Source organism: Bactrocera dorsalis, chromosome 5 (assembly GCF_023373825.1).
Source record: "Bactrocera dorsalis isolate Fly_Bdor chromosome 5, ASM2337382v1, whole genome shotgun sequence".
Classification (NCBI taxonomy): domain Eukaryota; kingdom Metazoa; phylum Arthropoda; class Insecta; order Diptera; family Tephritidae; genus Bactrocera; species Bactrocera dorsalis.
Genome location: NC_064307.1, coordinates 9,380,645 through 9,393,019, shown reverse-complemented (window position 1 = coordinate 9,393,019; position 12,375 = coordinate 9,380,645). Strand labels below are relative to the sequence as shown.

At 36.4% G+C, this 12,375-nt stretch overlaps 1 protein-coding gene across 1 annotated transcript in view; it reads left to right on the top strand.

Moving 5' to 3' along the window:
• The window catches only part of LOC105231388 (uncharacterized), a 31,238-nt gene extending 19,449 nt beyond the window's left edge, over window positions 1-11,789 (top strand). Inside the window, exons 2-3 of the mRNA XM_049458039.1 lie at window positions 9,611-10,333; window positions 10,446-11,789. Of these exons, the coding sequence (XP_049313996.1) occupies window positions 9,611-10,333; window positions 10,446-11,384 (1,662 nt within the window). The 3' untranslated portion in view covers window positions 11,385-11,789. The remainder of the gene's footprint in view (window positions 1-9,610; window positions 10,334-10,445) is intronic.
• The last annotated feature ends 586 nt before the right edge of the window (window positions 11,790-12,375 follow it).

Genomic DNA, 12,375 nt, shown 5'->3' with positions numbered 1-12,375 from the left:
TTTTTGTTGCCAAAAATGGAAGAACTGAACTTGGTTGACATGTGGTTTCAACAAGATGGCGCTACATGCCACACAGCTCGCGATTCTATGGCCATTTTGAGGGAAAACTTCGGACAACAATTCATCTCAAGAAATGGACCCGTAAGTTGGCCACCAAGATCATGCGATTTAACGCCTTTAGACTATTTGTGGGGCTACGTCAAGTCTAAAGTCTACAGAAATAAGCCAGCAACTATTCCAGCTTTGGAAGACAACATTTCCGAAGAAATTCGGGCTATTCCGGCCGAAATGCTCGAAAAAGTTGCCCAAAATTGGACTTTCCGAATGGACCACCTAAGACGCAGCCGCGGTCAACATTTAAATGAAATTATCTTCTAAAAGTAAATGTCATGAACCAATCTAACGTTTCAAATAAAGAACCGATGAGATTTTGCAAATTTTATGCGTTTTTTTTTTTTAAAAAGTTATCAAGCTCTTAAAAAATCACCCTATACAATGCGTTTTGTTGTTGTTGCATTAATTTAAAATAAATACGCTTGTAGATCATGCATATGTTTGGCTGCCCGCGGCATGAAAATGCATCTTTTGTTGCACTTTCGTTTGAGAGGATAACAAAGCAACAAAGACCAGTTGAAATATTTAACACCTCGCGCATAAATTCGAGCCTGAAATAATAGATATAAAGGTGTTATTGTTTTTAATGTGTATGCTGATGATCCAGACAGACAAATTTATGTGCGTGTATGGAAAAAAAAACTCAATGCCTTACTCCACTTTTTGGTTGTGCACCTTCGCTACCTTTGGAGGTGCGTGGCGGCAGTGAGGATCACGCGGCATTCACGCTGTTGTTGTAGGATCATTATAATTGCATTAGCATTATAGTGCGTAGAACGCTATTTACTCGTGAAGCAAGCGCGCTTATTGCCGATTCATTTCAACTGCTACTCTTATTATATTATTCTATAGATTCTTCTTAGACGTAATTCAGCTGCTTTCAACGCCAACTGTACTGCTTTCAACAGCGTAAATAAATACAAGAGTTTTATAGCTGAACTACTATCGCAGACATACAAAAAGTCTTCGCATACATACAAGAATTCTTCAAACCAAATTAAGTATCCCAAATATCCAGTATAGTATAGATAATAACGCAAAGAGTGGTTGTAGCCTTTGTAAATATGTGCACTGGATTTCGAAAAAGGTGTTTCTAAACTAATTTTGTGTTTTTTATAGCCGCTGCTCACACCTTTGCAGCCTGTTTAGGAATTTATGCAGCGCATGCGCAACGCAAGGCGTATCTATTCGCGGCATAGCACACCGTAATATATAGAAAATGGACTGCCATTGTATCGCAATGCGTTTATTAGGCACCCAAGCACTTTTGCTTTTCATTTGAAGCATAAAAAATTCAAAGGATAAAGGCATTACCCTTTACCAGCGAACGCGCGTGTATTAGGAGTGACGGCGTTTGCTGCTTTTATCTACAAAAGGTGCGCAGCAATCTTATTTATTGCTCAGCAGCGTGCTTAGACTTAAACACACGCTTAAGCAGCAATATACTATGTATAGACAAATCCGGCTTATGTGCACGCATACTTTTCCCACTCACTGTATTATGAGCAACTATTGCTTTCAGCGGCGACAGGAAGCCTTCAGTGCAAAGAATATAAAATTTCGTCATTTTATGCAATAAATGGGCGTGTAATGAGTGCTTTACACATTTTATTTCTTGGGGTGCATTAATGAAAGTGCACCGAAGTGCGTGTATGTATGTAAGTGTGTATCCACACTAATGCAGTGCTTGGGAAATCTGTTGAAAGGTGAAAATGGGAGAGTTCTTATTTGCATGCTTCATTTAACACTAAATTCATGTGCGTCTGTGGTTAGCAAATCACTTAAGCATTAACATTATAATACATCTATGTGTATTCATATGTACACATGTATATGTAGTATGTACAGAGGCTCAAGCATCAAAAAATATTCCGCTTGACAGCACAAATTTGCTAAAGAAAATTTCCGGTTTGTGTCAAAAATGCATTTTTATATGTTAAGCAATAACTAAGGAAGTCTAATGATAATCCCGAAATTTCTGTATTAGAAACTGACAGTCCCGAAACCTAAAATGTGTGCTTCTCAGCTTCACATTAAGTTATTAAAGTTTATTTATTTTAATTAAACACAATATTAGGAATCCAAAATTTGGTCCCGAAATTTCGGGATTCTTAAATGACAATCCCGAAACTTAAATAAGTGCTTATAGCTTCACAAAAAGTTATTAAACCACTGTTAATTAAGCAAAATATTAGATAACAAAAATTTAATCCCGAAATTTCGGAATTCTTAAATGACAATCCCGAAACTTAGAAAATGCTTATAGCTTCACTAAAAATTATTAAATCACTTTTAACTAAGTAAAATATTAGAAAGAAAAAAGATCCCGAAATATCGATATTCATAAAAGTCAGTCCCGAAACTTAAAATGCATGCTGACAACTTCACGTAAGAAATTCATTGCTAAACAATATTAAATTGATAATGTGAATAAATAATATTATTATTTTTGATAAACATTCCATTGTTTAGTTTCACAAACTGTGTATGTATGTATGTATGTACAAATGAATTTCTAATAAAAAAAAAATAATTAATTTAATAATTAATGGCAAGTGCTAAATTCAACGTTATGTAGAACACATTTTACATACAATATTAATTAATATAAACAACTTTTTTAAAATAAAAGAACAGAACTACACGAAATTCCGAAACTTTGGTACTAAATCTTTAAATAAAATGCACTAAACAATTATTTTATTAAATTAAATTCACATATCGGAAATAACTTATACAAGTCCCGAAATTTCGGGATCCCGAAAAAAGTTTGTTGTTCTTTCAATCAAATTTTTTTATATTTTCAAAACAACCAATGCAATAAAAAACTACACAAATCCCGAAATTTCGGGATCCCGAAAAATTTAACTTTTTTTAAATCAAATGCTTCTGCAAAGTAACTATGAAATTACTTATATTTCGGTATATAAAAACATACATACAAATCCTAAAATTTTTGGATTCCGAAGAAGTTTTTACAGGGATTTTGAAAAAGAAATTTCTTCAGTCAACTGTTGCTGCAAAGTAATTATTAAAATGTATACTAAGTAATCAAAGAAACGGCTATAACCGCGTAAGTGATGTCTACGCCAATAAAGAAGAATAATAAAAGAAACAAAAATATCGAAATTTCGGGATCCCGTAAAATTTTTATCCAAATTTCGAACCGAAATTGTTTCAATCATATTGGTCGGGACAGAAATTTGTGTAAAAAATAGTTTGGCGTTTATCAAAATTTAATTCTCTCGCTTATAGAAAAGAAAGGTCTACTTCACAACTAGTATTTTTTGGTCGTAAGCTGTCTTATGCAGAAACCAATACAACAACTTCATGATATTATACTTTATGGTTTATACGTATTAAAGCTATAATATATGTGTAGGAACATATGTATGTATGTATATTCCATATATCATTCCACACTTCGATCATAAATTCATACTCCTGCAACTGACAATCTCTGCAGGAGGTTCATCAAAATGTTTGCGCATACGAGTTCATCAAAAACAGTTGCCACACAATCGATCCACACACTGACAAGCCGCAGCACCAATACAGACAACTGGTGAACCCAACAAGCACACATACACACATAAGGCTATAATATTTATGAATATGCCATATTTCAATAAGGATATGGGAATACATACGCTCACAGAAATAAATTATATATAAGCATGCAGCATAACGGATATTTAAAAAGCAGAACAAATGTGTTAAGCATTTTTTTCTCTCATTTTTTGCAAAACTGCCACAACGAACGCATTAGCTGTCAGTGCTGCTGACTGACGGACGGACATATGACATGCACATGCTTCTAGTAATACTCCGTTATGATGAATGCCTGCCAAGCCATTTGGCATGACGCGTCAGTTTGCCAATAAACCACCAAACCATTCAACAGCAGACAATTGAAATCGAATCGTATCGGCGCTCAATGCAGGAAGTTCAAGTACCCGACACACACACGCACGCACGCACACACACACACAAACAAGTAGTTCGAATGAGCGCAAACAGCGAAACGGGCATTGATGATTGAATGGAAATTGTAAAAATGGCAAATACATCAGTTTGCATATATATGTATGTGTGTGTGTGCATCAGCTGGTACGAGCGTTGTACTACAAATATGCAGGATCCTTGCTATTGTGCGCTCATTATTTTGCCATTTTCCTGGCCATACGCCCGACTGCTTAACTAGTTCGATATGCATACCATATACTTACATATACATTATTTATGTACATATAGTTAAGTAAATACATATGTACTGCTACTATTGACGGCCTGCTTCCCTTTCACACCGCGCTGCCAGACGTTGCTTTGTCTGCACTATCCTTTGATGAGTTACTAGTCGAGCACCCTTTTCCCTTCTCTCATTTCTCATTTAACTATTTTCAGGACATTCAGTACTTGTTGTCTGCTGGCTTCTTTTGTCTCTCAAGTGGAAATGTCTGTGATGAAAGCATATGGCCTTTTGCCTTGTTTAATGAAAAGTCGGGTTATGACGATACAAAGGGACCACATGCTCTTAATAAATATTTACTTTCAGTTTTACTCACTCACAAATTAATATACGAATAGTAATTAGTAGTATTTTGCTATTGAAAAGTGGTCTTCACTAACTTTTTAATGAGTACTATTTTTCTTTGCTGCGCTTTTTTTGAATTATTATGAATTAAGGGAGACGGAAGAGTTCGCCTTCTATTGTTGTAGACAGCAATAAACCATATGTGATTGGTATTGTAATATTAAGCTTATCTTAGCTTGCGCGAAAACTTCACTTGTGGCGAATCGAACACAATTTTGGCATAAATTAAGTAGAGTATGCTACTCAACTCTTTAAGAATCGTTTAGTGTTGGAATTTTCTGAAATTATTTTGAATTTTTGAAACCGTCAAAGTAATAGTTTTTCAACACAGAGTTGTCATTTTTGTTACATGAAGCTAAGTCATAAACTCGAGTTTAAGCTTTAGTGTTTGCGCGCTACAGACTAGTGTTTTAATGGAATTTTTGAAGAAACTCCGACTTTCACTTTACATTTTTTGATAAATTTCAGGGAAATCAAAACCTCAATAATCAATTTTTTTAATGTCAAGGTTATAACTTTGTTAAGATCAAAAAAACCCATGATTAAGACTATTTAGAGAAATTCTTAACAAATTTTAGTTAATAAACTCAATATACTCAAAAAAGTGGTTAAACACTTAAATGGTTAATAAACTCGACTTTCAGGTTAACCCTAAATTCGACTTGGTAGTTAAACACTAAATTTTCCGGTAAACTCAATTTTGAGGTTAAACACTAAAGTTATCAATTAATTGGCAATAAACTCGATTTTTTAGTTAAACACTAATAAATTTGACTTTGTCTTAAACACTAAAATAGTCAATAGACTCGAGTTTGTGGTTAAACACTAAAATTTCCAGTAAACTCGAGTCTGTAGCTAAACACTACTATAATCAAATTTTCATTTTGAGGTTAAACAAAATTTTCAGTAAACTCGAGTTTATGGCTAAACACTAAAGTTATCCATAAACTCGATTTTTTGCTTAAAATACTAGAATTGGAAAAACTCTATTTTGTGTTAAAGTCCAAAATTACCACAAACTCGTCCTTGTGGTTAAACACTAAAATGAAAATCGTTAATAAAATCGAGTTCGTTTTGTATGTATTTACTAACCTAACAATAAGTTTGATACAAAAGTAGTTTTCAATTAAAAAATTTTGATTTTCTGGCTGAACCCATCAACGTTTTCCAATATAAAATCTTATAAAAGGTCAGAAATCTGCTTTCAAAAAGTATTTATTTTGGATGTTTATAATTCATGATAGGAATTTATACCGAAAATTTAAATATATTATATATGTATGTATGTATGGTATTATCACACAATGTTTCAAAATTTTCTATATAAACACAGAAGCCCAACCTATTTTGGCAACAAAGCAATCAAGAAAAGTCTGAAAAAACCACGCCACACAAAGCCGACTAATCTTTGCGCTACAATCAGCTGTAATCTTTATTCTCTGTGGCACTTTTTTCTCAGTATTTCCATTTATCCCTGCATCGCCTTTCTAGGCTACTCACTTTTGATTTTTTTTTTTAATTTTCTCGAACTGACTTTTTGTAATTCCCAAAAGTCCTTTCACTACTTCGTACTCCAAATCCTAGCACCACATAAACAACAACACAAACATATGAACATTCAATATCCTGCTGTGCCTTTGCAATGGTACACAAAAACATGATTATTTTTTGTTGTAAATACATGCACACACACATAAGAAAGTCGTTGTTTTGTACTCACCGTCATTTACACCAAGTCAGAAAATCCCTTTCGGTCCTTTATTTAAGTTGAAAATCAACGCCCAAAGTGACACTGCAAGAAAGTGGGAGAAAATATTCGGAGTAACTGCCAAATAAGTAGTGCAAATAGTGGAAGAAGTAGAGAATTGCAAATGTGATGTGTTGTTATTGTTGTATGTGCGTATGATATATGCATCCTTATACGTATATAAAGGCCTTTAAGCGCCTAAGCCCACAAAAAATTATGACAATGATGAGTTAAATGCCAAAAATGAGTTCTGTGTAGAAATATGAAAAGTCATAAAATAAACAGACGAAATAGTAGTCAAGCAAAGTCAGCAAAAGTGTAAATATAAAAGAGCAACTGCAACGTATGGCGAAGGTCCTTTTTTCCCCCAACACACATTAAGTTGCTGTGCACTAAAAAAATTTAACAGTCTTTTTTTGTTTGATTAAAATGCTGTTATCCTTTTTGTTTGTAGTGACCTAAAGTAAATAAGGCAATGTGCAACATATGCGAACATAAAGCAAAGTCATAACGCAAACATGTGACACACGCATACTTATAAGCGCTTATTTGGTGGTGCATGTTTATAGTCTGCACGTCAAACCTTTTGGAGTCACTATAATGTGATTATCCTTTAGTGCCAACACTGTTGTTTCATACTCAGCTTGATGGAGGTGGTGCAGAAAAAAAGTGAGATAAATGTTTTTACTGAATATTTTAACTTAATATAGTTTCAAAATTTATAAATTGCGGTGATGTTTTCTGTGTGTCGCTACAATTCTACATGTATGTTTATCTCTTCACAAATGCACTGGTATGAACTTGAGATCACGCTGATTTTTATGGCTAATATAGCACTATCTGTAACTTATTTAGCAAAAAATGAAAACCTACTCTTACAAAATATTTAGAATATCATAAAAACAAAGGTAACATGCATCAGTCTATTAATGAAATCTAACGAATATTTATTTAAAGCTGTAAAAGTATTTATTTTAAGGTCAACATTTTAAGTTAGGTGTGCGACTTTGCTAGACTTTATCCTAAATGTAGGCCACGATTTACTCACTGCACTTAATACATAACCTGTTGCCTACATGCAGGAGGAATTTACATCGAAAATCTCAAAAGTTGCCTTAAAAAGAAGACACATTTTTACAATTCGATAACATTAAACGTGCTTAATAACAAAAAATTCAAATAACTACAATAAATAAAGATATTATTAGTTGAGAACATACTATTTGCACACTCCATAACTGTTTGTAAAAGGTATTTCATAACTGCTTATTAAAGGTACTTCAAATAAGTCTTACATATTGTAAATAATATAGGGTTCTTTTGAAAGCAAAAAGGAAAATAGGGTGAAACCCATAGGAAACGAAAAATATAATCACAAATATTAAAAAAAAAATAATTAACGGACGATCTGAGGTCGGTAAGAAAAAAATCTCCTTATATTATTTAGCTAAAAATTAATAAAAAAAAATTAGAACGTAAAATATTCCGTTCAATTCTTTAGCGAAAAATCCTTCTAGGCGCTTATTATAATAGATATGCGACACTTTCATCACAGTCACCACTATTAATTTAATCACTTTCCAGGAAACTACCACGGTGGCATATCGGTTAGTTAACTTTTTCTTTGTAACGCCAATAAATTTGCTGCTTTCAATGCAAAAAAGCAGTCAGGCGTGATCGCTCAGTGTTAGACTGAAACACAGCTACTTAGTAGACTCAGCAGGGTTTGTTGACACAACTCGGCTCTTGTGGGAAATAAAAGGTAGAGCACGTAGAAACGCATGCATGAAGGTGTGTTGAATAGGCATATAAAACAGTTATAGACACGTACTTCAAACTGGAATTTCTTGTGAACACTACTATGGGTTTTCTTCTGCGAAGAAAAGTAGGTGTTGCTTGCTTTGATGATCGCGCAGTGGCAGTTTTCTTCCTTTGAGCACCCATTGTGAATCCTGCGAATTTTTCGAAACCGATTTTTTCGCCATGAGGCAATTGTAAAAGTGGAAGTACATATACGCATACCTTACATGCTATATACACATATACCTATATATTTTGATAATTACCACAATTCATCATTGAAGAACACACGTACAATAAATATAAGTACCATTTCTTCCAAGTCATGCATGACATATAGAAGTTATTGTGACACAAAATGTCCTATGAAAAAACACAAATTCATAACTGCTTTCTGTTCAGAGCACACAAATATTTGGGGGAATGAGCACATACCACATTATTTGTTACTTTATAATGGATATTATTTAAATAATTTATGAAAGCGGTTTAAAGTGAACAGTTGAGGGGAACAGAATATAATAATAGGCTGATATGACAAGAAGATTCCCTCAGGAGGCTTGTTAATAGACAATAACAGTCACCAAAGTCCACACAAGTGGATGAATTTGTAAGAACCAGAAGACTATTATTTTCGATTAGATATCTTAGAAAGCTTCCAATGACCTATTCTGTGTAATTTTCCCAATAGCTCCAACCAGTTCGTAGTTGAAACGAATCAGCTCAATCAGTTGTTACTGTCACAAACTGAAACTCTAGTTCACTCATGATATGCTCGTAACAGACGCTTTGCATGAACCTTTGAATACAGGTTTATGTCCTTGCTAAATGACACGAATTTGACTAAAATGGTTTAATTCTCAACTATAAATATTACTAATCCCAAAAAATATTCTAAATATCAGTAATCGAATCCCTTTTTTAAGACTTTACGAGTTCTTATTGCACAAACTCTGATTTTTAGACAAAAAGAAACACTTTAAATTAGAATTATTTTAATCCAAAATAACTTCCCTTATATCTAAGTCACCTTTTTAAGCGAAATATATAACCCCGCATATTAAAGCAATCTTTATTGAACAATTTTCTGCAAAACTTCATTTTATCTTTAAATTTAAACCAGTTTAAAGCAACACGTAATCTCTTCAAACGCTACGCTCACCACTTTTGGCAAGCACTTCAAGAAAATTTCCCACTAATTGGTAATTTTCTGCGCGATTTCGGTGAATAGCCCACAACTACAAATGCGAAACCCATTAAAAGAAATGTTTGTAACACCAAAATACTACAAAAGTTTGCAACCAATGGAAAATTTTAACGGTACCACTTTTCTCTTTTTTCTCGCCTGCTTTCAGCCACAACAGCAATTTGGCGCAAATTGTCCAGCGTACGCTGAATTATATCCGGCTTACGCTTGCACCGCCAGCATGGAAGCAGCAGCAACGCCTACAGCGGCAACCGCAGCGGCGGCGGTGGCGACAACAACAGCAACAGCGGCGGCAACAACGATGACAAGTCGCAGCCTAGACTTGGCCTTGCGCAAATATCAACAATGGAGCAGCAAGTTTCTGCCAACCACCAACAGCAACAATAACAGCGGCGGCAGCAACACAATGCCTGTGTTGACAACAGAAAAACACACAACAATAGCAACAATGCCGGTTGCAACAAATGCTGACTGTGTCACTCACTTGTCAACGTCTTCATCATCACAAAAATCCAATTCGTGCTCGCACTCCTGCTCCTACAACACCGCCACCAACACTTCGGGCTACTACAGTCGGCTGACGCTGGTGGGCAACACATCCGACTTGCAGCAGCCGCATGGTGAACTGCAACAACAGCATTGCTGGGGTGCAGCGGACGGGGATCGCGAGTTGCTCGTTAGTGCCGGCAAAAGACCAAAAGTGTACGATTGCATGAAGGACTTTTTGCGGCGGAAACTCTTTCAGCAACGACATGGACAACAACAACAGCAACATCAACAGCGCGAACGAGAACAACAGCGAGCAGCGCAGATGGCGGCAACACTTTGCAAAAGCGACACCGAGGAGGACGTCACCAGTGATTATGATGAGGTGAGTTGGCTTGCACCGCACTAAGCAAAGCTGCAACATTTTCGGATTTCTAATCTTTTTATAGCTTACTCACGACATTTCTTTCCTCCTCTCTCCGTCTCTACTAACACAGGTTGACATGTTGGATTCTTCATACAACGCCGATGAGGAGGACGCCAGTGATTGCAGCAGTCAGTGCACTTGCCCATTAGAGAGTGACGTCGAGGAAACTCCGCCACAACAACACTATGCATGCACTGAACAACAACAAAAACATGGCTGTACACCACAAAAATCGATTAGTCCGCAAAAATCGATGCTCTCGTTGAACTGCTGGCAAAACATTACACAGTACACAGATTCCACCACCGAACCGGAAGAGGATGAGGATGTGCAGGGCGAATGGGGCATCGAGGACGCTGATTATCAACATGTCGCCGAAGATTCGGATGCTGGCATCTCCGATTGCTGTCAGTTGATAAGCGAAAAATCGAGTCCGACGAAACAACGCAAACGACAGCTGAAACAACAACAAAAACTACAACAAAAACCAAAGCAAAAATTCCGCTACAACCGCAACTCCGACGATGGCAGTGAGGAGGCCGAGTTGCTCACCAGCAGTTGGTATCAACCGCGCATCACCACCAAAGCCGCGCTTGAGCGCCTACAACAGGCGCCGCCCGGCACCTTCCTGCTACGCCGCAAATCACGCAGCTACGAACTGTGTCTGCGCGTCGAAACGAAGGTGAAGCATTTCGTCGTCGTGTCGCTGGCGGACAACCATTACAAGCTGAAAGGCGCCAAGAAGCAATTTACATCGTTAAAGGCATTGGTCACGCATCATTCCGTTATGGCGGAACAATTACCGTTGACTCTGGCACTGCCGCGCGAATACGAGTGCAAAGGCAGCAATGCGTACGGCATCAGCGCCAAGTGGGCCGCCAGCGAGACGTTCGATGTTAGCAAGCGCACATTGCGGTCTTTACGTTACGCTGATGACTTCGATACGTATGAGTCGTTGCAAATTTTGGGTTTGTTGCAAGATTGGCAGTGCGAAGCGAACGAATTCTAAGAGACGCAGTTTGGAGGAATGAAATGGCGACGGCTTGGCGGGGGGACAGCTTGGGCTGTTTAGCGGTGTAGTGCGCTGTGTGGTCGCAAGTATTACGTGGTATGCGGATAGGCGTGTGTAGTGTAAATAGAAATTTAATCTTTTGTGTAATATAGTACTCGTGGAGAGCTTGTTTTGGAAGTAATGCGGAGTTAAAGAGCAACGAATTTTATTAAGTAGATTTAAGCGTTCGTGTTATTAAATTTATAAGTAGAAATGGAAATGTTAACAAATTTAAAAATAAATATAAAGCTTAAGCTTATATTTATATTAAATAACGGTTTACAGTTTGAAGCAAATGTGGCTTGAAAAGAAATTGTAAAATAAATTAAATACATATGTTATATAATCGATAATAGTTGAGTTTGTTTTAATACAAAGCCGACCTTCAAGAAGGCTATAGAACTTATCATAACCTGTATATAGTACAAGAACAATCTAAATTTGTTTCTAAAAACAAAGTTCTTACAGATCATCTATAGAACCTAACATAACCTCTACATAATCCCAGAACCGTCGAAATTTTTTTCCGAAAGCAAAGCCTTGAAGATCATCTATAGAACTTAGACCACAAAGCTAGTGAAGATAGATTTCTAATAGTAGGAATATCAAGCAGCGATTATTATATGCGGAATATACAGAGTTTGTTAGGAAAGCAATAGGATTGATTTTTTCCGTCTCGACTGTACTTCCGAACGTGCGCGCACCGACTGTATTTGGTAGAGGGCGTTCCTAGCTAACGAACGAGCGGCTGGTCAGTTGTCTCCAAGCACCCGGAGAGTCAGAACAAACATTTTCGCGCGACGACAGGTGACGATTCATGGGAAGAAAAAGGGAACAATGCGCAAAACCAAAGTGAAAACGATGCTCATTGTCTTTTTTGACATCAAAAGCATTGTCCACCATGAATTTGTTCCTGCTGGACACACCGTCAATACTAAGTTTTACATGG